The sequence below is a fragment of the Rhinolophus ferrumequinum genome, chromosome 12, assembly GCF_004115265.2.
Source record: "Rhinolophus ferrumequinum isolate MPI-CBG mRhiFer1 chromosome 12, mRhiFer1_v1.p, whole genome shotgun sequence".
Taxonomy (NCBI): domain Eukaryota; kingdom Metazoa; phylum Chordata; class Mammalia; order Chiroptera; family Rhinolophidae; genus Rhinolophus; species Rhinolophus ferrumequinum.
This window is the reverse complement of record NC_046295.1, coordinates 18,118,753-18,145,257: the sequence shown is the minus strand read 5'-3', so window position 1 is coordinate 18,145,257 and position 26,505 is coordinate 18,118,753. Positions and strand designations below refer to the sequence as shown.

The 26,505-nt window shown below is 42.3% G+C and overlaps 1 protein-coding gene and 1 long non-coding RNA gene across 5 annotated transcripts; one reads left to right on the top strand and one right to left on the bottom strand.

Annotated features, from left to right (window-relative positions):
- Positions 1-4,629: 4,629 nt before the first annotated feature.
- LOC117032138 (cyclin-dependent kinase inhibitor 2A) lies at positions 4,630-25,419 on the bottom strand. 4 transcript variants are annotated; one of them, XM_033123404.1, is made up of 4 exons: positions 25,295-25,419; positions 23,250-23,363; positions 7,030-7,324; positions 4,630-4,738 (listed from the first exon to the last, which is right to left on the bottom strand). In XM_033123404.1, the coding sequence occupies exons 2-4, from the start codon at positions 23,352-23,354 to the stop codon at positions 4,686-4,688; spliced, it is 453 nt and encodes a 150-aa protein (XP_032979295.1). In that variant the 5' UTR covers positions 23,355-23,363; positions 25,295-25,419; the 3' UTR covers positions 4,630-4,685. The 4 variants fall into 4 exon arrangements, with proteins under 4 accessions (XP_032979295.1, XP_032979292.1, XP_032979296.1 ...); XM_033123401.1 differs by lacking the exon at positions 25,295-25,419 and adding an exon at positions 24,681-24,845; XM_033123405.1 differs by lacking the exons at positions 23,250-23,363; positions 25,295-25,419 and adding an exon at positions 23,415-23,576.
- LOC117032142 (uncharacterized) lies at positions 22,853-24,755 on the top strand. Its single transcript, XR_004424688.1, has 4 exons — positions 22,853-23,076; positions 23,474-23,577; positions 23,973-24,030; positions 24,630-24,755. It is a non-coding gene; the product is annotated as an uncharacterized LOC117032142 (long non-coding RNA).
- Positions 25,420-26,505: the final 1,086 nt, after the last annotated feature.

Sequence of the window (26,505 nt, the reverse complement as noted above, 5' to 3'; positions counted from 1 at the left end):
GTATCTAAATGTACCACAGGAGGGTGCATAAAGAGGACAGCCCTCACTCTGCACGAGGAAAGCAGCCCCACTCTAGCCTACTTTTCTCCTTTTCACCAATCACACTTAATCCCGTGTGCCAATTTATCTTCCTTAACCCACCTGGTCCTATTAAGAATCATTCCTGTTAGTGTCCTCAACCCAGTTGATGAGAGAGAAATCTTGTCCAGATTTTTCCTGATGGCCACAAAAATCGAATCCTTATTCTCTTTGGCTTACTCTAAAAATTCATATCCAGTCAGAGCTCCAATTTTATTCACTAGAGATTCTGGATGTCTTAGACTGATCTTACAAGAGCTTTTGGCTTTGGGGCTAGTCTCTGAAAAATCTATCCCTGTGCCTTTTTTCTTCTTTATAGGGTCTAGGGGGGAAAGCAATGAATTAAGAAGTGTAGTAAGTTAAATAGTGTCTCCCCAAAAAGGTATATCCAAGTCCGAATCCCCAGTTCTTATGGGTGTGAATTTACTTGGAAATAGGGTCTTTGCAGATGTAATTAAATTAAGGATTTCACTATGAGATTATTCTGGATTTAGAGTGGGCCCTAAATCTAGTGACCAGTGTCCTTACAAGAGAAAGGAGAGGGAGATTTGACAGCCCAGAGAGACCCAGAGGATAATGTCATGCTGATGATGGAGTCAGAGATTGGAGTGATGCGTCTCTAAGCCAAGGGATGCCAAGGATTCTTACAACACCCAGAAGCTAGAAAAGAGGCCATGCAACAGATTCTCCCTTTTGCTTATTACTTGAACGTCATTGCTTAAATCAGGTTATGTGAGATCTGGGAAGAGGTGCAGGAAGCCCTTCCAGCGGGCCACCCCTGGGCGGTACGCGGGGAGCCAGTTTCCATACGGGACTGCTCTCCCAGCCCGCGGGCTCCGAGTTGCCTCACGGAAAATTTTTCAATTCAGCAGCGCCTATTTTATCCTTCAAGTCTTGTTGGCTCGGAAAGTTGCAGCCGACATGGTGGGGAAGCTCCGGCAGCTCCCCTCCAAACTTATGGCCTTCAACAGACAAAGCGCCTCCCTTTGTTCTCTTTCTCTTTCCCTTTTTCTCCCTTTTCTTCTCTGTTTCTTCTTCTTTTTTAACCAGACAAAGCCGCCGGAGCATCTGTCCGCCCTTGTGAGACGCGGGCCCAGTTGCGCGGTTCACTGATCGGGCTCCGCCCGCGGACGGCTGGGCCCCGCGCGCTGCGCGTGCGCGGGCCGGGGAACCGCGCAGCGGGGAACCTGTGAGCTCGTACCCCAGAGAAGGCCCTGAAGACACTGTGTCGTACCGGAGGCCCTTGGGGCCTTAAAATAGCAGCTGCCTTTCCGGTAGGCGAGGCGCCCCCATCCCAGCGGAGCCTGCTAGCAGGGGGTGGGGGGAGTGCCTGCATCTGAGGAATCCGATAATGAAGGTATGCGTGTGCGCACGCGCGCTAGGGGAGGTGCCGCGGCCAGGAGAGCCAGTTCCTACGGTGGGGAGGGAAGGCAGGAGGAGGAGGAGAGACAGTGGAGAAAATTTGAAGGACGGTAGCTGAGTGTTAGAGATAGAGAGGTTCAGCGAAATGGTGGGGACAGATACCCAGAGTGGGAAGGCAGGGCGTGGGGCACTGAGTCCCAGTCGTAGAGGTTGTATGGAGAAAGAAACTTGGCATGTCAAAGGCATTTTGTCATTCTGCTCTAAAACAAAACAAAACAAAACAAAAAAGAAGTGCCGTCAGTGAAAATGACAGAGTAGGAAGATCCAAGGGCCCATCCCTACACAGAAACACCAAGAAGGTAAGCGTCAGAATTGATTTTGTGGGACCGTTAGCAACCAAGCGAAACCGGCATAATGGGAGCATTACCAGCAAACTTCTGGAGATAAAATGGATTATAAGAGAAAACTATAAACATTTGTATACTAACAAATTAGACAACCTAGATGAAATGGACAAATTCCTAGAAACACACAAACTACCAAAACTGACTAAAGAAAAAAAAGAGAGAAAATTTGAAGACGTATAACAAGGAAACAGATTGAATCACTAGCCAACCCTCCCCCCAAAGAAAAGCCCAGGACCAGGTGGCTTCCCTAGTGAATTGTAACAAAAGTTCAAAGAACAGTTAACGCCAGTTCTTCTCAAACTCCTCCAAGAAATAGAGATGTGAACACTTCCTAACTCATTCAATGGTGCCAACATTACCCTGCTGCTGAAACCGGATGAAAATATCACAAGAAAACTACAGACCAATGTCCCCTATGAATATAGATGCAAAAAATCCTTAACAAAATATTTGCAAACTTAATCCAGCAGAATGTTAAAAGGATACACACCATGACCAAGTGAGATTTATCCCATGAGTGCCAGGGGTTCGCTATATGAAAATCAGTCAATGTAATATACCATATTAATAGAATGAAGGAAAAAAACATGATCATCTCAACTGATGCACTAAAATAATTTGACAAAATCTAACTCTGTTTCATGGTAAAAATATTTAATAAACTAGGAATAGAAGAGAACTTCCTTAATTTGATTAAGAGCAGTTATGAAAAAGAAAAATTACAGCTAACATCATATTTAATGATGACTCAAAGATTTCCCACTAAGATCAGAAACAAGACAAGAATGGCAGCTTTTGCTTCTATTCAAAATTCTATAAGCAACATTGTCCTGAAAGTTCTAACCAGAAGTTAGGCAAGAAAAATGGAAAAGACTGAGTAAAACTATCCCTCTTTGCAGATGACATGATTTAAAATATAGAAAAGCCTAAAGAATACACACACACACACACACACACACACACACAACTCTAGTAGGGCTAATAAATTCAGTGAACCTGCAGAATAAAAGATAAACACACAAAAATCAATTGTATTTCAATACGCTAGCAATGCACAATCCAAAAAGGATGAACAATTCAATTTTCAATAGCATCAAATGGGATAAAATACTTAGGAATAAATTTAACCAAGTAGTTGTGATACTTGTACACTGAAAACTACAAAACATTGCTGGAATTAAAGAAGACCTAAATGAATGGAACGACATCCTATGTTCATGGTTTGGAAGACTTAATAATATTATCAAGATGGCACTAGTACCCAAAGTGATCTACATATCAGTGCAATACCTATGAAAAGCTCAATGGCTTTTTTTTTTTGTAGAAATGAGACAAGTTGGTTCTAAAATTTATATGGAATTGCAATCCCAGATACAAGGTTGAAACCAATCAAAATAATTTTGTAAAAGAAAGAAGTTGGAGTACTCACACTTCCGTTTTCAAAATATAAAGCTACAGTAAGCAAAACTTTGAAATTGATATAAAGACAGACATATATTCTGGAGACTTCATATAAGTGGAATTATAAGCAGAATTATGTGAAATTATGAACATTCATATGTGGAATCATACAATGCATCTGGAATAGGGAAATCCATAGAGACAAAAGGAGATTAGTGGTTGGCAGAGCCTGGGGATAGGGAAGATTTAATGAGTATGCTTAATGAGCATGGAGTCTTTTGAAAGTGACGAAAGTGTTTTGGAACTAGATAAATGGTGATGTTTGCACAACATTGTGAGTGTACTAAATGCCATTGAATTACACTTTAAAATAATTAATTTTGTGTTACGTGAATTGCACCTGAATAAAAAATATCTAAGTAAATGGAAGTGTGTGCCCTGGCCTGGGAGGAGGCAGCCTGGCCTTTCCAGCCCAGTTGAAGTTGGAGCTGGTCCCTGCAGCATCCCTGCTCTGGTAGAGAAGCGCCCAGCTGCTTTTGGTTTGTGTGGGGGTCCGCATTTACTTCGAAGCCCGCTAGAGCCCTGCTGGCGGGTCGCAGAGCTTTGGACAGGGCAAGAAGGACCAGTTCATGCAGGCTCCAAGGGGGCTGCAGAACGAAGCTCCGCTGTCGTGGGTCACCTACTAGCTGTGACGGCTTGGGCAAAATACCTAAACTTTCCAGGACTCGGATCATGGAGCTGGGTAAGTAACAGAAGGCCAGGCGGGCGAGAGTCTGTCAATCTGAGGTTTCCCTTCTGATTGATGAAAGGTTTCCATTCATCACCTTTTACCCCATTTCATCAATCCTAAAACCTACCTTTTGACATTTTATCATCTGAGATCCGGATGTGTCTTACAGCCCACGGTGTGTACTCATGCTGCAGTTTCCTTTGTAAGAGGTACGCGAAACAACAGCGAGTCTCGGGAATAACGCGGTCTTCGAGTCTATGAAAGTACGTGAAATTTCTAGTCATGTGTTTGTGTGTTTAATAGTTGATGTCTGTCTTACCTCACTCTACCCCTGGCACCATGCCATAATAGGTGCTCAATAAATGTTGACCGAATGACCGAAGGAAAGAACATTATTTAAAAAACAAAACAAAACAAACGAACAAACAAACAAAAACCAAGGAGCCCTGGCTGTGACATTTACTGGTGATTTGACAAGAAACGCCATCTGCCCCATTTAAGCTTCGTTTTCCTAGTTCACAAAGTATCTGTGAAAAACAACAGTGCGGGCAGGTGCCAGGCTCACAGGAGGAAGTGCCCGCATACACGTGCTCTCAGAGCCTGAGTGTTCACTCCTGAAAACTCCAACCCAATGAAAAGGCAGGGACAGTGTTGGGGTTGTTTTTCTTTAATGTTTATAAATGAAAACGGGGTAAAGGGAAAGAAGATCACGATGAAGAAACGGTCTCTGGTTCTCCATGATCTTCTAAGTCAGGATCATCTGCAAATGGAAGAAAGCAAAAAGACATTAGAAATCAGAAATCAAAGATGTGAGACTCACTCGGTCCTGTCTCCTTTTTTGCAGTCCTCCCGGTTTTCAGACACTTATGTACAAGGTTCTCGCATGGCTTCGCGGACACGCACACCTCCTCTCAATACCCACCAACCCTCAGCCCAAGGTATGTCTGTCCATCCGTCCGGATCCTGCCAGCAGCCTCCGCACTCCCGAGCTTCCCTGATCTCACAGCGCATCTACTGCTTCGCTGGCGGCTCCGGCGCTCCAGGCAGGGGTGGGGGTGGGGGGTTGGGCGCAGGGAGAGCGAGGCCCGGCAGCCGCGTAGCCCACCCGGGGTTACGAGAGGAAAAGCGGTGTGTAAACGGTGCCGCGTGCCTGCCACATACGCAAGTCCCAAAGCATCTCTTGCCCCTGAGGCTGGCGAGCGACTCAGCGAACTCGCACAATCAGAAGACACCTGATTAGGCGCGGCTCAGCAGTAGGGGCTGAGTACCACTGTCCTCTGGTACCATTGTCTTCCTCCCCAGGCTTCCTCTCGCAAACCAGCTGATGTCTTCCTAATGGTTCAAACACCCTTTCTTTGACCTATATGGCCCTGCAATTATCTGGCCTCTGCCCTCCTCTCTGATCTCGCTGTGTACACGCTCCAGCCCGCCTTTGACCCTCCTGACCTGCCACGTTCAATTCCGCAGCAGTCTTTGCACTTGAGAGTTTCTCTGTGTCCAGTGGCTAATCTCGTCTTATCAGCCAGGTTCTTGGACCACTCTAAGATAGCCTCCCCTCCTATTCACACTTCACTCTTAACACCACACTGGTTTTTAGAAATTCATTCCCTGAAAATACATTGTTATAATGTTTAAAGTCTATTTCCCAGAATGTAAGCTCTGTGTGGGCAGGACTCCTGTTTTGCGTCGTTCTGTTTTGTGTCCCGCCCAGAAAGGCGCTGATCCCGTAGTAGGATCTTAGTTAAAGGGAGGAGGGAGGAAGGGAGGTAGGGAGGGAGGGAGGCAGAGAGGGAGGGAGGCAGGGAGGGAGGGAGAAAGGAAAGAAAGAAGGAAGGTCTTGCGTGCTTGCGTTACACATCTTAGGTTTGGTGATGAAGGGTAACTCAGTTTATTCATTTGCCTGGGGCCCAATTCAATCATCTAATTCTGTTCACAGCCCCGTGATTGGTCCCTCGTCCTACGCCATGTCCGGACGCAAGCTTCAATTGGAGGAGCGAGAAGGTGGACAGGCTACAGGAGATCGTCATCCCTCCCACATTGAGGCGCTGCGCGCATTGCACTCCCAGCGGAGGGCTCAGAGCGAACCTCTCCGCTCTGGCCTCCCAGGCTCCCCTAAGGTCCAGGGAACCTAGTGCCCCAGTTCTGAGCCCAAATAGGATAGATCTCATTATCTTCAAAGTCACGGTTTACCTTAAATATTCGCGTTCATTTCGTATATTGCTTTATTTATATATTTTTTTATAAAATGGTTCCTCCAGAAAAAATCGGAGTACAGTTGGTTCTTTAGCCAGAAAGAAGTGGAGGTGGGGAAATGGAGCCGAGGGAAAAGATGGCTTTGTGGTCGCAGGCAAGAAGAACCACATATCCATCTCCCTCCTAAAGCGATCTCTCCGCAGAAACCGAAAGCTTAAGAGAGCGAAAAGCTTAAGAAAGGGTCTCTGTTTCCCAGAGCGTGCAGTATATTCCAGGGTGCAGATTGCGAGGGTAAATGAAGTCTCCATTCCAGATTCCCTCAGTACCCGTTGGGAGAGCTCTGGAAAACCCCACCGCATGTAGCGACGGATTTAGTAGAATTTTGCAATAGAGCTAGGAATGACAGATCTCTGCGAGGTGATGCCCTGCGCAACTGGTTTTGGAAATCGCAGGGGTTGGTCCAGCAACCTAGGTAAGCTAATAGGGAAACGAAGGGCCGTTGAATGGATACGGCTGGCCAGCTAGTTTGGAGGAAGAGGGGCCACTAGACATCTAGCCTTAAGTCTCCAAAGCTCCAGTCCAGGCCTGGAGCTGTGGGGAGGGCGAGTGTTTAGGGGCTGCGGAGGAGCGTTCATGGGGTGGGCTTTGACGTGTGGAAGTCCATCTCAGGCTATTTCCTGTCCGCAGCCCTGCAGAGGCAACCGATCGGGATACGGGGTTGTCCCATTGGCGGGCAGTGTATGAGCTGAGGCTAGACACAAGATTCTGCTTTCCTGGGGTCACCTTTCTCTTCTGCAAAAGGAGTGCCCTGGGCTGAGGAAGCTCTCTGAGTTCAAATTCTTACATTGGCCACCTCACCTCGTCTGCCTGTATGGGCGTGGCCACCGCCTTCGGTGCCCCCTGCGGCCTCGCGCAGGTACCGGGCAACGTCGCGGTGGCCCCGCTCCTCAGCCAGGTCCACGGGCAGGCGACCCCTGGCATCGCGCACATCCAGCCGCGCCCCCGCTCGGTGCAGCACAGCCAGCGTGTCCAGGAAGCCCTCCCGGGCGGCGTCGTGCACCGGCCGGGTGAGGGTGGCGGGGTCTGCGCAGTTGGGGTCCGCGCCGTGGAGCAGTAGCAGCTCCGCCACGCGGGCGCTGCCCATCATCATGACCTGCGGGAAAGAGCAGAGTGGTCAGGGCGAGGGCAGGCAGCAGGGACAGGATTAAGTAATTTAAAGAAACTATAAAGTTGCTCCCCGGTGCAGACACCCGTACAAACCATAGATGTCTAGTTACTCTTTATTTGCTTTCAGTTACTAACTCTCTTAGCCCGTTTTCCTACCCACGCTACTTTTCTGTACACATTGAATTCCCATTATATTCTCCAACCTTTTGCGGAGTTTCAGCCACACATAGAACACTGCCAGAGGCACAGACAACAGCAAAAGAGTGAGAGACAAACTTGCTTTTACTACAGCCTAACCTACTGTATATTCCCCCTCGTTTTGATATGAAATTATGTAAGGCCCAGAGATTTTGTATGGATCAGTGCTGTATATTCAAGCCCAGAACGTGGTAATTGTTAAAAAGCAGGAGGAAAAAAGAAACCACTTAATTCTTGAAAAACTTTAAACAACTCTTAGCTCCCCAGAATATTAAACTTCAAATTCTTTAAGTATAAAATGAAGTTTGTTTAACTACCCCTAACTTTTTTTCCTGTGGCAACCTAAACAATGTCCCCCAAAGATGTCCACTTCCTAACACAGGAAAACTGTGGATATATTACCTTACATGGCAAAAGGGACTTTGCAGATTTGATTAAATTAAGGATTTTGAGGTTAGATTAACTTAAATTGTCAAGGTGGGCCCATTGCAATGACAAGTTACCTTATAAGAAATGCATAGTCAAGAGACGGTATAAGAATGAATGCAGAGGTCAGAGAGAAGATTAAGGGTCATGAACCAAGGAAAGTTGATGGTCACTAGAAGCTGGAAAAGGCAAGTAAATGGATTATCCTTTAGAACTTCTAAAAGAAGTGCAGCCCTGTGAATCCATTTTAGACTTCGGACCTCCAGAACTGTCTTCACAAAATACATTTATGTTGGTTTAAGTCACTAAATCTGCGGTAATTTGTTATGGCAGAAACAGGAAGCTAAGGCATTTCTCCAATTTATATTCTGAGAGTTCACTAAACAGGAGGCCCTGACCTTATTTAGGTCCTAATCATCTTCGAAACAAAGCCATTACCAAAGTGTCCACAATCAGAGAGACCTTACAATTTAAGTGTGGGTGGTAGACAATTCTTTTTTAGGGGAAGGGGTTATTTGGTTATATTAGTTGGAAAATGTGACTGTATAAAAAGGAATTACTTATTTTAGTGAAATTCTGTATTAAACACGAATTAATTTGTCCAAACCAAGGAACCATAATAAGTTATACTGTCCTGGAGAAAGTGAAAATGATCTAATTTTCAAAAAGACAGAGAAAATATAAGTGAACCAAATAGAAAAACTGTTGCAGTGCCTTAGAACAATGCGCTGTTTTAAAATAAAAACTGGGAAAGCTTTCATACTAACTACATTTATCCAATGAATTCCTTAATCATTTAACTGGTTTTAAACACTTTTATTATATTAGTATTAAAGGCTGGACAGTAACCTAACATTTAAATATTTAAATCATAATAGCAGAAGCAAAAAATAAATAAATAAACCAATTAAACGAATATTTGTAGGGTGCTTAAATCCATTTGATAATACACTAAATTTAATTTAGTAATTTGAATTGTTCTATAAATATTGCTATATTAAAAACAAAGTTGATTAGGGTTCTACACCAAAATCTTGCCTTTTTTTGCTCTATGTTCTTTTCCCCCCTATTAAAAGAAGTTAAAACTAGTTATCCAACATCTTTTTTTCTTTTTGTATTTAAACAAACAAGGTCTCTTCTAACATATTCCAGAACTCCATCGCCAAAATCCCAGTTTTCAAGATGGTGGTGATATTTTTAGAGACATCAAATTACTGCATCATGCATGCAATATTTTTAAAGAACTCATGCTTTTCATCTACAACCACTCAATCTCTCCAGTCTCAAATTCTCTCTACACTTTAAATCCCAAATAATCTCAAGTTTTAAGGCACTTTTATTTTATTTTTATATCTGTATTTTAAAGTGTATGAAAATTTTCCTATGTAACAGTTTCAGGAAAGGAAAATTTACTTTGGAAGTTTGTGAAGTTCCAAGTAGAGCTACTTTCCTTTGTCTTGTTATGCTGGAGTTTTTGAAATATGAATTTGCTTCATATAAATTTTATTTTTCAGAATCAAAATCATTTTCAACACGGAATAAAACCAGGATGATGACTGCCAGGAATAAATTGTTTTTAGCCTGAGATTTAGAAAGTTAGTGAAGGCAAAGAGCAAAAACCTGAACCGCTCCTCCCCCGTCCCCCACACAAATACTGGAGTGGGCAGAGGAGAAATAACATTTCTTAATGAGGAACTGAAAACTCAAGTAAGTTAACAATAACAATAATAATAGGAGATATCCCTAAAATGATAAATAAAATGACGTTAGTTCACTGTTTTTCACTAATGTTGTTCACACTAATGTTTTTCTTCATATTTGTCTGCATTTCCTAAATTCTTACAAGCATATATTACAAAACAAGCATATATTTTCCTTATTCAGTTAAAATAAAAAAACAAACACATTATGTAGTTGCTTCTGAATAATTTTAATTGACATTTATTCCAACACACACAGCTGTAGATTTCCACTGAAGTTTCCTCCTAGGGTGTAAGTGGATCATCAGTTCTATTCGAGGCCTTTGAATTCAGCCCTAAGTGAGCCCAGCAAATCTTTAAAATCTTGCGTTTTACACCACACGTTTGTAAATTTTGTATCTGATAAAGAATATACCTCGGTCTATATGAACACAAATAGGTTCTCTCTTCTAGATCTTCACACCGTGCTAGGGATGGGCACCCTTTGTGCTTCCTCATTCCTTCCTTGGCCTCGTGAGCCCCCCAGGGCTTTGCCAAGAGAAATCTCCGGCGCCAAACTCCATCTAAAAACTCCCCAGAATGTCACCCCTTTACGGAAAATCGAAACGCTTACCTGATTCCTTCCGATCCCTTTGTAAACCTGGTCCCCCAAAGCCGCCCGCCACCCCTCCTCCCGCGGCAAACCTGCTCGCCCACCTGAATGGGGGTCCGACCGTGAATGTTGGGCGCATTGGGTGGTACCCCTGCCTGGAGCAGCGCCAGCACCTCATTCACGCGGCCCCGGGCGGCGGCGGTCGCCAGCCAGTCGGACGAGGGCTCCATGCTGCTGGGTAACCACGAACACCCCTGCTCGCTTTCTTCCACCCTCCGCGGCCCGGCCCAGCCTCTCACCACCAGCCCGCTCCTCCTTTTTCCTCCCCTCGGGGCTGGCGGACTCCTCCTGCCAAGTCTTTCTTCCCTCCCCACCCCACCCCCTCCCACCCCGCAAAGCGACTGTGTTCTCCGAGGAGGCGCCTTTCACTCTGAACGAGCTGCGAATGTGACACCCCTGAATTCGCCCCACTCGGGGCCTCTGCTGTCACGTGTGGGCAGCTCGCCCGCCCTCGTACCAACCGGAAGCAGCCCGCTCAGAGCCCCACGGTGCCTTGGCCAGAGGGAGCCCTGGGCTGCCTGGCACCTGTCCTCACTCCTCCCCTCCCCCCCTCCCGCATCCCCTCACCCTGCACTTCCGGCACGGCAAAAGAGGCGCGCGCGCGGGTCTCGGGGCTAGTTCACTCTACTCAGGGGGAATTTCTCCCCCATTTCCTTCTTCCGATGGATGACACCACTAGCAATACCGTGCTGCACAGGATTCCTAACTGCCAAGTTCGAACCAAGCCAAGTACTGCTTCCTCTTTTATCAGAAGAAAGGGGCGCTTTCTCTTGGCAAGAGCCCTGTCAAGATCTGTACCACTCGTACAACTACGAGCGCACCCTTCTTTTAGAGTACACCCCTCTCCACCGCTCCATACTTGGGCTTTGCGCGCTGGGTCGGCCACGCCAGAAATCCCAGCTCAAACGTTAATTTTGGAGATTGCCCGCGCCCGCCCGCCCATCCCCCCTTCCTCCCCACCCACACACGTGTAAAGCGGGAGAAAAGAAGGTTTCCCAGACTGTTCAATGCCTGGCACTAGTGCCTAGTAAAAGGGCTGGTCCCAGAAGATAAGGTCTATGTAATAGGGATGGTGGGCATTTCTGCCTATAAGCAGACAGGAAAGTGGCGAGGGAGTCATTGTACTGACGGACAACGTTCTAAATAATTCCTCCCAGACCAGAAAAAGTGTTCAGTGCTGTAGCTGCAGAGTAGGCTGGCTCCTCTCCCGACCCCCACCCCTCTCCTCCCTATTGGAAAAACCTTACAATTTTCTTGCCTATAAAATGGAGAGCTAAGAGTGCTCCCTACTTCATAGGGCTGTTGTGTATGTTAAATGAATTGATGTACATACGAGGTGTGATTTAAAAAAATACAATGTATGTTTTAAATAAAAAAAATATTACAGTAAAGGATACATTGCCATTAATCCCTCTCAAATCACTCTCCCTCGCTTCAAACGCACGTATGCCATCATACTTGCCACTTTCCGTGAGTGTCTTTAGTTGCCTTGTCGTGGCTGTCTCCATGTCCTGAATCAATTCAAAATGTTTACCTTTCATGGTCATTTTGACTTTGCGGAAGAGCCAGAAGTCTCAGGGTGCCAGATCCGGTGAATACGGTGGATAAGAACACACCATAATGTTTTTATTTGACAGAAACTGCCATACCAGAAGCGATGGGTGACACGGTGTGCTGTCATGATGGAGGATGAAGTAAAGACACTCAGAAAAGAGGACTTCCAGAACTGCTTCAGAAAGTGGCACGAATGATGGGATAAGTGTTTGAAGTGAGGGGGAGTCTTTTGAAGGGGATTAATGGCAATGTGTCTTTTACTGTAATCATTGTTATTTAAACATTCACCGTATTTTTTGATCACATCTGGCATAAGCATTCAGAACAGTGCCACGCATCCTAAGCTAATACCTGCCAGCTCTTAAATGATCCATTTTGAGGATTCCCTTGCAATCTTATGAGGCACAGAGAAGAAAATGCTTTGGATAGAATTATCAATGTGCTATTCAAAGGGAAGGCCACGAAGACCTTAATCACTGAAGAGATGGTGGACACCTTCCACCACCACCCTCATAGTTAATGAAAAGTTAAACAGAACTAGGTGTGTAACAAGCAAAAGAAAATCTAACAAAGTTTCCATTTTTCCTGTGGTTATTAGTTTTATGCTTTTAAAAATAAGTATTGTTTTTTTTTTTAAAATTAGATTGCTCAGGCTTTGCTGATGCCTTAAGCCCGTGCTTAATCCTCCTACTAGCTAAACCAGCTCTGTTTAAAAGTTATGTTTCAATCTCTATTTCACTTCTCCTCAAGACCCAGAATACCTGAACTGTTAGCTCAGGCAAAGCATGAAGTTTTAAAAATGATGCCAATTGGTGTTTGTGGCCTGGGACAGGTGATGATGAATGATGTTTTGGATAATTTTCTTTATAAATGGAGGAACTATTTGGAAAGTAAAGGTATGACAGAATGCAGCTCTACAGATGGCTCAGAAAAAAAATGATTCAAGTAAGCAGCTTCCTGCTGATGCAGTGGGGTCTGAGGAAACTTGAAGTGGTATTTCTCAAAGCCCAGACCACAACTACACAGAATCACCAGACTCTTTAAATCTGCACATTCTCGAGATCTACAGTGTAAGAATCTCTGGAGAGATGAGCCTCGAAATGTGCAGCTTTTACAAGTTTCCCAGGGGATTTTTAAATACATCAGAGCCGAGAACTAGACTTTTTATTTTGTTTTTTGCTTGTATGTTCTAAAAGAATTTTGAAAAACTAGATATTGTTTCATAAGTGTTTGGTTGACATCTAAAGTTTTTTATTGTAAGTTTAAGCAGTTACAAAAACATAATTTCTGGTGTTTTCTAATATTGACATTTATTTATAAAATAAATCTTTTATATCATATTAAAAATAGTAAATAAAATGATGCCAATGAACGGTGATGACACTTATGGGATGTCAAATTTGTTATAAAAATCCACAATGCATTATTATCTATCTATATTTTCCTCCAGGCACCTCTCAATTATTTGTGCAACAATGGTGTGGAAAATTCAAACGGTGGCAGACAACAGAAAATTGTTTTAACTAGCTAAATGTCTGATGGGGGAGGGGTAATAGTGGTTGTGGTGATGGGAGGGAGGAATAGATTTCTCTTGTAATATGTCTAACTTTTAGACCAATATTAAAATTAGTTTCCATCACTAAAATAATGACTTTTAGTCTTGGGGCAGGCAGAATAGGCCGCTTTGAGAATCGGCTGAAAGCTGTAGACCTTCTCCTCCAAAAATGAAATATGCAACAATTTTTAAAAATTGTGTTCATGTGTACTTGTATTTCTCAATATAACTTTCAGGGAATTCAGAAATATCTCTAAAACTCAACTATGGATTCCTACATCAAAAACTCTTTAAACTCTTGTGCAATACGTTGGACTGTTGTTCAAGCATATGGGTGATGGAACAAAAAAAATTGCTTTTATGAAAACAATCATTCACAACTTTATGTGCTAAACAGTAACTGAGTACTTACTATATGTCAGGCACTTGGCTTTAAGTTGTGGATATAAAAAAAAAGAAGGGTCTTTAGTCAAGAGGGTGTACTGTAACAACCATCAACATGTTTGTTTCTCTGGAGAAGGAAAGTGGTCTTGAATTGGGATGCGCCCTTGAGAGGAGCCTACATTAACAGTATAGGAGAAGGAAGATGCATTCTGACAACTGACATCTCAGGCCTGTGTTACCAGGAAAAAGACATTGTCTTTCAGGATCTAGAAAGGATCCCACAATTAAGAAGAGTTCCTTAGGAAACAGCTTCTCAGAACATGGTATGCACCCTGTAATGACTGGGTTAAGCCTAAATAGATGGGTCTGGGATAGAATGCTGGGTGCAGTAGAGTATTATTCAAGGACTAAGGCAATGGAAAAGTAATTTCAACCATCCCTTTTAATTTAGAAAGAGTTAATAAAGTAAGGAAAAGGAAAAGAGGACCCCAGCCAAGATCCCCCACCTACTTTATTACCTTGAGCAAACGATACTTTATTTTGGCTTCACCATCCCCATCTACGAAGTGGCCATAATAACAATTGTGCTTCAAGAGATTGTTGTTCAGCCAAGAAAAAAAAAAATACCCAGATGGGACACTGAGCCCTCAGAATTCTTACACATCAATTTCCTCTTGAGTATTTTTTTTTTCATTATCGCACATTCTGGCAGGTATCTGTGGTTAGGACAAGCAAACTCCCCTCCAAAATATGTGATTAACACTGTCTTCTTTGAATTCTACCCCCCCCCCCAAAACAGAGCTTCTTTGTAATAAAGTTGACTGTTATAACAAAAGAACTTCCAGTAACACCTTCATTAAATCATGGGAAGTGACAATGAAGTGTGTCACGGCTCAATGTTTCCTCTGCAGTTACTGCCACTCACCACCCCTCCTTAGTGTGCAGTTCAAGTAAGAGGTACAATGGGGAAACTATAGGCAAAACTGAGGAATTTTAAAGTTTACTTTCTCTAAACCTCTATTCCCAACCTCCTCTTTTCTCTCCTTAATGGGATAGATTTTCTCTTTTCAAACACACATTACCCTCTTAATTGCTAATCATGAACACATATCATATTCCATTTTGCTTATGCTGCTGATGCATGTATGTGCTATTAGAATGCAAAGATAGTATTGATACCCACAGAGAAGTAATATTGTATTCAGTTTTCACTGCTGGGGATGACAGTGGAGTATTCATGGTTGATTTGGTATAACAATAATTAAGAATACTCTAATTTCAGTATTGAAATTGAAAGTAGCCTGCTTTCTCGGGGCTCCATAGTCTTAGTGTTATGTTTTCTGTGTGGGACCACTCTTCCTCAAGTTACATTCTTCACCTAATATGTGATTAAACTCTTCTGGAAGAAATCAACTTCTTAATAATACATATCAACCCTGAATAAATAAAAAATGCTTCCTAGTCACGTTTTAGCACCTTTAACTTGCAGATTTAACATTTCCACTCATGCCTTCCTTTGAGTCTCTGGGTTGAGAGTATAGTTTTATAATTTTATTTCTGATGGTTAAGATTATAACTTCTAGATTTCATTTATTTTATCTTAAGATTTTTATTAAAATATAGTTAACATACAATATTATAGTAGTTTCTGGTGTACCTAGACTTCACTTTTTTAAAAGACAATGACAACAGAATATACTTTATGTTTACTTTGTACCAATTTTATATACCTAAGTCAATTTTGCCGTAAGGAAGTATAATTAATATTTAATAATTTTTGTCTTTTTGATATCCTAGTAAATGTAAATAAAAATAGTGGAAGGTTACCTTTTAAGGCGGACATTTTGAAGGTTTTTGAGGATGACTTTAATGTTTCTGACCCTCTTTCCTTCTAACACACACACGCATGCGTGCACTTTTTATACTAAAGAATTTCTAGAAAATTCCAGCCTAAAAGTATTGATCTAGATACTCAGACTGCAGCAACTGTTCTGAAGGAATTAAAAGTTCATTGCCTCCAGAAATTATTATTCTGGGCTATTGCATTTTTTTTTTTGATAAATGAAAGGCAGGTTAATACCTTTCTTCAGTTTCTAAAACTAATTTGATTTCTTAGAAAATGAGTTCATGAATATTTTAATATCTATTTAATAGTTATGAATACTAGAAGAGTTTAAAGTAACATTGTAAAGACCATCCTCTAGGGCTTCTGTAAATGTATGGGTAAAAAATAGGCAAATTTACACTAATTTTTACCTGACACATTAGAATGTGCCTGGGATTTGAATAAATAAATAAATTTTTTTTATTATGATATGTATATTCTTTAAAATGGAGTTCAGGAATTTCTAGCTACTCTGAATAATTAAATTCTAATTAAGTAGGCATTTACTGTAAAAGTAAACTAATATTCTTTAAAGGGCATAGTTTAGGCACTTTAACAATAACTGACAAATGTATTTCAATTGAAAGTTTACAATGTATCTTTGCATATCCTATTTTATCTTGTTCTTATTAGATGAATACTACAGAGTATCATCTCAGGTTACAGATGAGAAAATGAAAGCACTGAGAATTTTAAGTACATAGTCTGAATACCACACAACTAGTAAGTGAAGGGAACAGAATCTAAAAATCAAGGTCATATATTCTAAGAAAGTAACCTTTTCATTTCATCCTGCAAGTGATCCTGTGGTCATGCATAGGTTTCCCACTGACTGTTCTTAAATCAAAGTGGGGATAAGTATTTTATATTTAATCAACAAGGGATTTTTGAACTTGTTTTATTCTGGGCAAGAAATAGGTTTCTGAAAGAAGTTAATCTCTTGTTTTGTTATGTAATTCAGTGGCTTTTAGAGCCTAGAAGGACTTCAGTTTTTATTATATTGACTTCTATTTTCATTCATTCAATCAATGTATGTTTACTGGAACTTATGTGGCTAATGCTGAGTAAAACAGAAATCCAAAGGAGTTCAGCAAGTTACAAAACAACAGTTAACTAGAAGAAATGTAGTCCTTTGAAAGGCAGTTATAAATTGGTAAGGAGGGCACTTGGTTTAGAAGCACTATGACTTTTAGCAGACCATGCAACAACTTATCTGAGCCTCAGTCTCCAGTCTATGAGATAACGAATAAAATCCACAAAACATAATGACAATGTGACAATTAAATGAGACAGTGTAAGTTGATGTGCTCTACTATAATTATTTTGAAGGAAAAGAGAAAGCAAACTTGACCATATGCCTTTGAAAGAAAGTTTCATTAAGCTTCTTTTAGCAATCATTCATTACATAAAATATACTAAACTTCAACTACTCAGCATGTAAACTGAATGGAGTAAAATTCAGTGTCTCATGTTGTATAGACATTTAATAATTATTTTAAAATTAAAATATACTATATGACAGGGTGGAAAGATTTGCAATTGGGGGGAGTTATTGTTGTTTGGATAGTTGCTGTTTCTTTAAATTGGGTGAAAGAATTGTACAGTTGCTGAGTCAGATGACCTGGCAGCCTAAGCAAAGCAGAGCAAGAAAATGGTGGCACTCAAAAAAAGAAAGCAAAACAATCTTTTCCCCCTAATACATCAGCAAAGTAACTGATGTAACATTACACAAATTGCATTTAAAAGCAGAAAAATTATGATTATAATTTGGAAAGCATAGTATTTTAGTTTTTCTTAAAATTGCAAATTATTTTCAGTTTACTTTACTTATGTGTATTCCCTCTCTTGTAAGTGTACTTTTACAGACACAAAGACCCATCGTTTGGTCCATAAGTACTTTATTCTGTTATGGCTATATTTTACCTTGACCTAAAATATAATTTAAAGCTGTGAAACACTTCCATGTTTTGTTTTCCCTTTCTTACATAACTTTAGGTTGCCATGTTTACCAGCTTCACTCTTGGTTTGGATATCTATCTATCTATCTATCTATCTATCTATCTATCTATCTATCTATCTATCTATCACCGTTCATCCTATGATGGTAAACAGAAAAAGTGTATATAGTGTTCCAAAAAGATAAGATATAAATGTCTTACATGGAAATTTTCTGTTCAGTGCTACAAGCCTTAACACACAAATATATCCTGTTATATTCTTCCTCCCAAAATATGTTCTGATAGTAAAAATCAGGCATCTAAGAGATAATCTTTCCCAGTTCAGATGAAGGCTCACATATTAATAAAAGCTGTCCTTCATTTGGTAAAATAGCTTTTTCTAATTACTTAGACTCTCAGTGTCTTCCCTGAAACCCGAAGTGTGATTGACTAATCCTGAAATTTCAGATCTTATCTAAAGGCCTGGACCTGGATTTATAAATGAATAAATAAACAAACAAGCAAAAATAAGGTTAAAAGTAATGTTGAACATATTTGTCAAATGGTGCTCCAATAAGCCACCTATAACAGAATTTTTCTCAAGTGCTTATTTAAAATCTCAATGATTGGAACCCACAGCAAAAGTGTTGAATTTTCTGGGAATGAGTCTCAGGGTGTGTATTTTAAACAGCAACGTAGATAATAATGCTTCTGAAAACCTTTGCCTTCTGACTTCTCATAATTCTTGTGCTTAAACTAAGAAAGGAAAGGCATATTTAGTTATACCACTGCACGAATTTAGTTTCAGTTTGCTTAAGAGGTTACATATCTTTGTTCATACAGTTCTGAACATCTACAAACCCTTTCTTCTCTTAAAAAAATAATTCCTATTGGCTTTGCAACCATTTACATAAATTGACTTTTTTGTTTGTTTGTTTGTTTGAAGGTGAAGGGGGAAAACAGAGCTAGTTGAAGAATTTAAAAAATCATTTGTGACAAAATGTTCATGTTTTCATGAACAAAGCCATTATGTTATTTATAATATGAAAAACAAAAATCAACTTATTCTCTTTCTAAGGACCTCTGAGGCACTGGAATTTTAAATTTTGTAATTGCTTGCTTTAATTTTTTTCCCTTTTATTACTTCTTTCTGATTATGTAATTTTGTCCAACTACAACAGTCATTCTAAGGCTCATAAAATAAATAACTTCACTGACAAGCAGAGATTTTCCTCAGCCCTCCCTTCTTTAAAAAACAAATGCTATTAACATGTAGTAAATTCAACAATTTCCAGTACAGGTGGGAGTGCTGAATACACACTGAAATACCATGAATTAGGAAGTGGGGAATCTGTGGAGGTCCCCAATTGGTAGGCATTTTCTAAAATGGAACAGAGCCTTTAAACAACCTTCCTTCCCCTACCGAACAAAGCCTTTATTTACTCCCAAGATCTTCTCCATCTGTTGGCTTATTGTCACAGAAGTTGGTCTTGTTAATAGTATTTAGAGTTTTTTTATTCTAATAAGTGATTTCATTTTGAATGATTTAACTGAGGGGGGATGTTTTCAAACAGGAAGAAGGTTGCACTCTAAGAAGAAAACAGTTGGGAGACATCACTGGGAAAACATTATTCTCCATACTATCTTGCAACCCAGACAGAGAAACAGAGGATGGGGCCTTTCAACACTCTGGTGGCCACCTGGCATGGAAGGGCATGGAACAGCCTTCCAGTCTTGGAAGTGCCCTTTGCCCATGGTTTCTCAGAGGAAACCTAACCCACTCTGCCCCCTCCCCTCCAGAAAATAGGGCTAGCCAGTTTCAAGCCGGGGAGGTGTCCAAAAGATGTCTCCTGTCGCACCTAGCACCCTTCCTGAATCCCTAAGACGTAAGACGCACTGAGACTCTGCCTGCCGCCACTCCCTTTTTCACCTACTGAAGCCCCAGTCTTGCTCTACATATTAACCCCTGGTCTGTAATGACTGTTATTTTGATCAAATTTTACCTGTGGAAATAGTGTGAGTGAGAGGAGAGGCCCAGAGGAGGATATAAATAAAAGGGGGGAGTTTGTGGAGTGGGGTGATAAGTGGGCCAGCGTCCAGACTCTCGCTGGAGGGTCCTACCCCAGCTGCCAATTAAACCTCCAGGATATGCATGGTTTCTAGGAATTAGGTCCAGGAGGGTGACCGGCGCTGGCAGGTGGGGAAGGTGAGGAAGGTGGGGTCCACCGGGCAGCTTGAGTCTCACTCCCTACTGCGGGCTCTCTCTGGGGTCCTGGGGACTCCCATCACAACTCTAGCCCAGCTCTCCGATACCGGAGCCCCAGCCTGAAGTTATCTGAAAAGAACTTGTGAGTCCCGAGAAGGGGGCACGTGCTGAGACCAGAGGCCTACTATTCCCCAGGTGTCTTGGAAATAGGTATAGCTACGCATTTATCTCACATTTACCATTTACTGAAAAGCGAACTACGTTGTGAACAGGTACAGCGAGGTTTAAAGCGGGGCCAAGTGAGATTGTTATGCTTCTCCAAAAGGACTAAAGGGTTTAAAATTGTAAAAACACTGCCAAATAGTCAGTCTTCCGTTAAGAAAGTATTTTTGAGATGATATGAAATTAATTTAGCAACAGGAGTTATTCACATGTTGAGAAAATGGTTTAGCGTAACTCTACCATGATGGTTAGTAGTGATGAAATAATATGTAATTAGCAGACATGTAAAATATTGCAGGACATCGATAGCAAAAGCTACATACACCATTGTTATTTTAGGAAGACAATGGAATTTTTAAAATTCAAGTCTCCAAAGAAGTAAATAAATGCCTTGATTTCTGAAAGGGTTATTATTGTTCATTTAGAACGTAATATAATCTGGAGATCATGTACACATTGGGAATAATGGTTTATGCTAACTGTACAGTGCTTACCTTGAGAAAATACTATGTTGTTTCAGAGGGAAAAAATCCTAAGAGTTTCCAAATAGTATTAAACAATTAATTTCATAAAGATACAACTATTTTGTTAACAAGCCAAGGTAGAAGTAACACATCAATTAATGTAATTCATCAGGCGTATGTATATAACAAACTAGTAATGTGGAATTTTATTATATACATTTTTCAGTCACACAAAAATAAAAAGTCAGAGTGAATGTATTTGCAGAAACTGAAAATATGTTAACACCTTCCATACTTGCATTAATATTAAATAATTCATACAAGTTATTTTTAAGCATTGTAGCTCTCAAAGAATTGTATGAATCCCAACATAATTACATGCTACACAGATTCTTAAATCAATATAATCATACACATAACATACACTAATGTGAAATATATAATTACTTATCATTTATAATTAATACTTCCAGATGTTTATATATATGCATAATTTCACATATGAAACTGGAGAATTGCACATATTTTCAAGACATATTATATCTAAGTCATGTGTTCTGTCTTTAGATATTTGCTGAAAATTAGGCTTTTCAGTTTTAAATAACTTTACACATCATTCCTGAAAATTGACTTATTCCTAAATAAAAAGAAATAAATGGCTACTTTCAATGGACCTATCATTTTAATATTTTTAACATTTCATACAATAAGTGCACTATAAAATAAATATTTTCTCTAACTTAAAGTCGTCACAATATTGTATTGTATACTCCTAAAATAGAAAACACATTTGCACAGATTAAAATTTTTAATTTTGTTACTGTATATTTCTGGTACAACCTAGTAATTTAAATAAAATAGCTTTATGTAGAGAGTAATATTAACAACTGTGATGTTAAAAAACATATCATAGTAGCTAAATGTTTGCTGGTACGAATAAAGCACCATTAAAAAAACCAACAAGATCACACTATGAAATCATTACAAGCTCCTGCTATAGATTCTTTAAACAACTGAACTTTCATAATAATATGAAAAAAATGTACCTTACCCTGTACATTATGTTTAGACTTTTGCCAGTAGAAATTGAGGCATCTAATTAAACACTGGTAGTTTTAACAGTTTTACATTTACATGTCAATAAACTTATTAACGTTAGAATAAAAAACTAATCACCCCTCTGCTGGCCTCTGCATTTTCAAAACATATATTCCAGAGGAACTGATGCACTAAGAAAGGTCACATAAATTAAACCTCATTAAATTGTTTTTAGACTAATTATCCAAGTTCTAATTATATTTTGAATATTGTAAATATATACGCATATATTTCCTATTATTCTGGACATAGCAAATCACACCGACTGTATCAAGATTTATCTGATGTGAAGGCAAAACTGCCCAGGATTCTGTTTTTCAAGAAGTAGGCCTCATTTTCTAAGACAGTGTTCATTGTGGTCTGAGATGATTAAGACATTGTTAGAGATACCTCAGACTATTTTCTGCTAAACATAATGGCCATTGTCCCGGGAAATTTGAATCTGTCCGCCAAGTAAGAAACCTCCAGCTCACCACGAAAACCCATCTCTGCAAAATCTCCTTTTAGCAGTTACTGATCCTTTGATCAATATTATTATTTCGGGAAGTCAGACGATGTGCAACTACTGGAAGAAGAGGTTTACTCGGCAAAAATACTGGGGAGAAAAAAAGGCGGCCTCCAGAAAACTTAGACCATTATTAATACTCGCCCCCAGGGGGAATAAAGTGCCTTACAAATACACCTTGTGTATTTCACGATGTGTGTGGTGTGTGTGTGTGTGTGTGTGTGTGTGTGTGTGTGTGTTTACTGACTGTCCCACCGAGGCAATCCAGGAATACTTCTAAGGCGGGTTTGGAATCTCCCGGATACCCCAGAGTTTCACCGGGTTTAAGGAGGTGTGTGAAGAAGGGGCTCCGTGCTCAATATACTGGGAGAACCTCACATCTAAGTAAGTGTAACCCATATGGAAAGAGACTGGAATAGAGCCTTCACACCCATAAGATAATACAGCTGTGTAATAAATCACACCAAACAAAATCATCTAAGGGCCGATCGCTCCCGGGACTTTTCGAGGCCTTTCCTACCTGGTCTTCCAGGACGCCGCGGCTGCGCTCTGGGCTGGCTCCTCACTAGCGTCAGCACGGAGGCCACAACGTCGAGCACACTCGGCGCTGCCCACTCCCCCGCGGGCAACACGATGTGTACCTCGAAAGCCCTCACTTGAGGTGGGCGCCGCGCGCGCCGAATCCTCACAACTACTATAAAGGCGCCCACCACGTCCATGCTCTGTGGAGCTGCGCGGGCACTGCGCCTCCTTTTACATCAGAGGTAAGCAGCGTCCTGCCCGCCCCCCAGTTGCAATTGAGACCCACGCGCCTCGGAGGCTCTCATCCCCGCCCCACAGGCGCGCACCCGCGTCCCCTGCGCGCGCCCGCTCGCCCCAGACCTCCCGAGATCTCTGAACCGTTCGGTGCCCGGCGTACGCAGGAAAGGCGGGCCGAGGCGCCCGGAGGGCGGTAAGCGCGCCCGCGGCTAGCGCCCTAGGTCCCCTCCCCCACCTCCTCTTCCCGCCTATCCGCGCCCCCCCCCACTCCCCCCACCCGCTCGGCGCGGGCGCCCCACGCTGTGACAGCTCCTGGGCTGGATGGCCGACGCATCTCCAGCAGCCCGCCCGCTCAGTGTCTGTCACCTGACTTGTTACCAGCAGCGAACCGCGGTGCTTCCGCGGCTTCTGCTCCCCGCTCTCCTGTTTCCCTTCTTTCATTCCTCGCGTCCCTTGCTGAGGATCTTCCATTTCTCTAAACTGGATTAAAACGAGGAAAAGAAAGAAAGAAAAGTCATGTCATTGCTGTACCGCCATTCAGAAGGCTGGATGTCAGTTTTGAAAGAAATGGCGCTATGCTCGTCTTCTAGATTTAGGAAACCGGTGACTGAAAGCCGCTGCACACGGCCGATGCGATATCTGGACACTGTGCGGCGCTGGCGCCGCGGGAGCTACGGGCCCCGCGCCTGACAAGGTAGGCGGAGCCGATCCCCAACCCGGGGGTCCCTGCTTGGTCTGGGAGCCCCTTCCCCTCCCTGCGCTCGGCGTTGCCAAGGATGCCGCGTGGACCGAGAATCGGTCATTTCACCCGGCAGTTTTTTATTTTCGGTTTTAACCTCTGAGCATCTTCCTCTTTCCTGTCGCCCCGCGCTCCCCTCCCCCATGGGATGCTCCCCCGCCTCTCCCGGCGTTCTGGTTCTCCCCCCCCCGCAGCCCGCTCAGCCTCCTCCTCCTGCCGCCGGGTGCTCTGACACCCTTCCGTCTCACTGCCGGAGTCTTCAGTGTGTTCCCTCTGCTCCCCTCCTGCCCCTCCCCATCTCTTCTAACACATCACTTTCTTTCTGGAATCCTCCCCCATCCCTTCCACAGCGTCGTCCACTCTGAGCAAGGAAAGCGGGGGAAGGAAAGGAAGCAGCATAAAGGAGGGGTGAGTCGAGGTCGCGGAGGCGGCCTGAGGGCTTGGAGGAGCCGGGTTCCAGAGCGCAATGTGGTGGGTCCCGGCTCTCGTGTCGAACGGAGCTCGGTTGCGGGCTCGCCAGCTTCCGGAGGCGGGAAGTCGAGCCCAGGACGCCGCTTGCAGGCGGGAGGTGCTGACCCGGTGCCCCAACCTCTGGGCCTGCAGTCAGTGTCTATCGGCCCAGAGGCTCGCGGGCTGGAGGAGAGGCCTGGCCGGCCGGCCGGGTGTAGGTGAGGATGTGAGACTAGGCCAGTCTTCGGAGCCTAAAAGGTGGCCCGCCTCTCAGTGGCTTCTTCCACATGTGCCCGGGCCTAGTGGCCTAGCTGCAGAAGGAGATCCAGGGCTCTCAGACGAGGAGGAGAGTGAGGCTTGGATTGTCCAAGCCACCTACTGTATCTGAGAGGCCAGGTTTAGCGGCAGGCTTCTTTCACTTCGATCTCTCACCTCATCACAGGACGTAGCCGCCTAACCGCCTGCTTGCATGAGGTCAGAGTTAGAGACTAGTTTTAAATAGCTACTTAAAACGTCTCTCTGGATCGTTACAACTGCACCTCTTCCCTCTCCTGTAGGATTCCCTCGGAATTTTCCGGAACGTCGTGCTCTGTGCTGAGGCTACTTACCACTCCTGTGTCTAGAATGAATGAATGCTCTTTCTCACTCTTCGAAAGGCCAGTTCTGTGTTCTCTGAAGTGTCTTTGCTCAGCGTCTGTTCCTTTTTCAGACGCCATCAGATTTCCGTGTTTTTTACATATTGCACTTAGCATACAGAAATTATCTGTGTCTGCCTCTCACAGTAGTATGCAAACTGCATGGAAGCCAGATCCTGTTTTGTCTTACACCACACCCATGAGCCCCCACCTCAAAAAAAAATCATACATAGGAGAGATGGACTATTGAAAACATACAATTGTAATGAGGGCATTTCACTTTATGGCGAACAGAGGAGGGGCATTTTAGGGACTAGGTAGTTCAGAGAAAATATCCTGAAGGAAAAATGATGCCCAATTCTGGCACAGTATCAGTTAAGGACCCTGGAGAAGTGAAAGAGTGAAGGGTTTTCCTGGGCTTACAGCAGGATGATTAGCTGTAGCAATAAACCCCTGGTGGGTGAGGGCGAGAAGACCTGTATTACATCTCTTGAAATTATTAGGGTTCTCCAGAGAAGCAGAACCACTAGGATGTATGTGTATGCGTGTGTGTATGTATGTGTGTGTATCTTAAGGAATTTGCTCACCCAGTTGTGGGGGATGGCAAGTCTGAAATCTGCAAGGCAGGTTGGCAGGTTGTTGACTCAGGGAAGAGGTGATGTTACAGTTTTGAATCAGAAGGCAGCCTGGAGACAGAATTTCTTCTTCCTTGGTAAATCTCAGTCTTTTCATTGAAGGCCTTCAACTGACTGGATGAGGTCTATGCACATTGTAGAGAATAACCTGCCTTTTAAAAAAAAAAATCTATGGATTTAAAAGTTAACTATATCTAAAAATATACCTTCACAGCAACATCTAGATTGGTGTTTGATCAAACAATTCGGTACCATAGCCTAGCTAGTTGATACATAAAATCAAACCTGATGTTATGCCATTATGCCTGAGAGTACAGCTGAACCTCAGTTTCCAAGCTGAGGTTAAATTGAGGGATCTGTCTGTATTGACTGGGCCTGTATAGCTTAATCTAGAGCCATTTCCTCTCCACCCAAACTTGTTATGGGGAATAAGGGAGTTGCCCACTTCACAGGAATGCCATTTGAGTGAGAGGATTAAGATCATTATACAGTAAGCTTTGTGTTCAATGAATATAATTTTTAAAATTTAAACTTAAATTTCATCTTGGTTTTCCCCTGCTTCCCAACACCTGGGTTTTGTTAGTTGTGGCATGCAGGGGAATTCTATCTAATTTTAATATTAGACTCAGCAGAATACAATTATGAAGATGATCTTAGCAAAACAACGAATTTGTGGCATTCCAAAGACTTTTGGAATTCCAAATGACTTTTGGCTGTGTGCTCTCCAAAAAATGTATGATTAAGAACTATGTGTATACACTGTCACTTGTATTACTTATTTTGATCCTCACAGTGGCCCTTTGAATTTGGGATTGCTACCCCTATTTTACAGGTGAGAAAACTGAGGCCCAGAGGGGCTCAAATTTTGGACACTTTATGTCCAGCAAGTGCCAGGACTAGAATTATCAAGGTCTTTGGACTATAAGCTTTGTGGTCTTTCTGTTGTACTAACGGCCAGAGGGAGTGAACTATTAGTGGGTCATTTTCATATTTTCACTGAATGTTGGAGCTTTTCTTTGCTCTTTTCCTTTGGCTAAAAAAAACCAAACAAACAAAAAAACAAAAAAAAAAAAACCCTGACTCTGTAGATTTCTCTGAGTTTCTGAGTTGAGGAAAATGATTTTCTATTTTGGATCAGCAAATTCATCCCACAGGCAAAGATA

Bases quoted from the DNA above. Each gene is read 5' to 3' on its own strand.
- LOC117032138 (XM_033123401.1), bottom strand. From the start codon at position 24,824: ATGCTAAGTGCAATATGTAAAAAACACGGAAATCTGATGGCGTCTGAA. The intron at 23,364-24,680 runs GTAAGTAGCCTC...GTTTTAATCCAG, and splicing joins TCATTCTAGACACAGGAGTG to TTTAGAGAAATGGAAGATCC. The intron at 7,325-23,249 runs GTGACAGACACT...TCTTTCCCGCAG, and splicing joins CGCTGCTGGTAACAAGTCAG to GTCATGATGATGGGCAGCGC.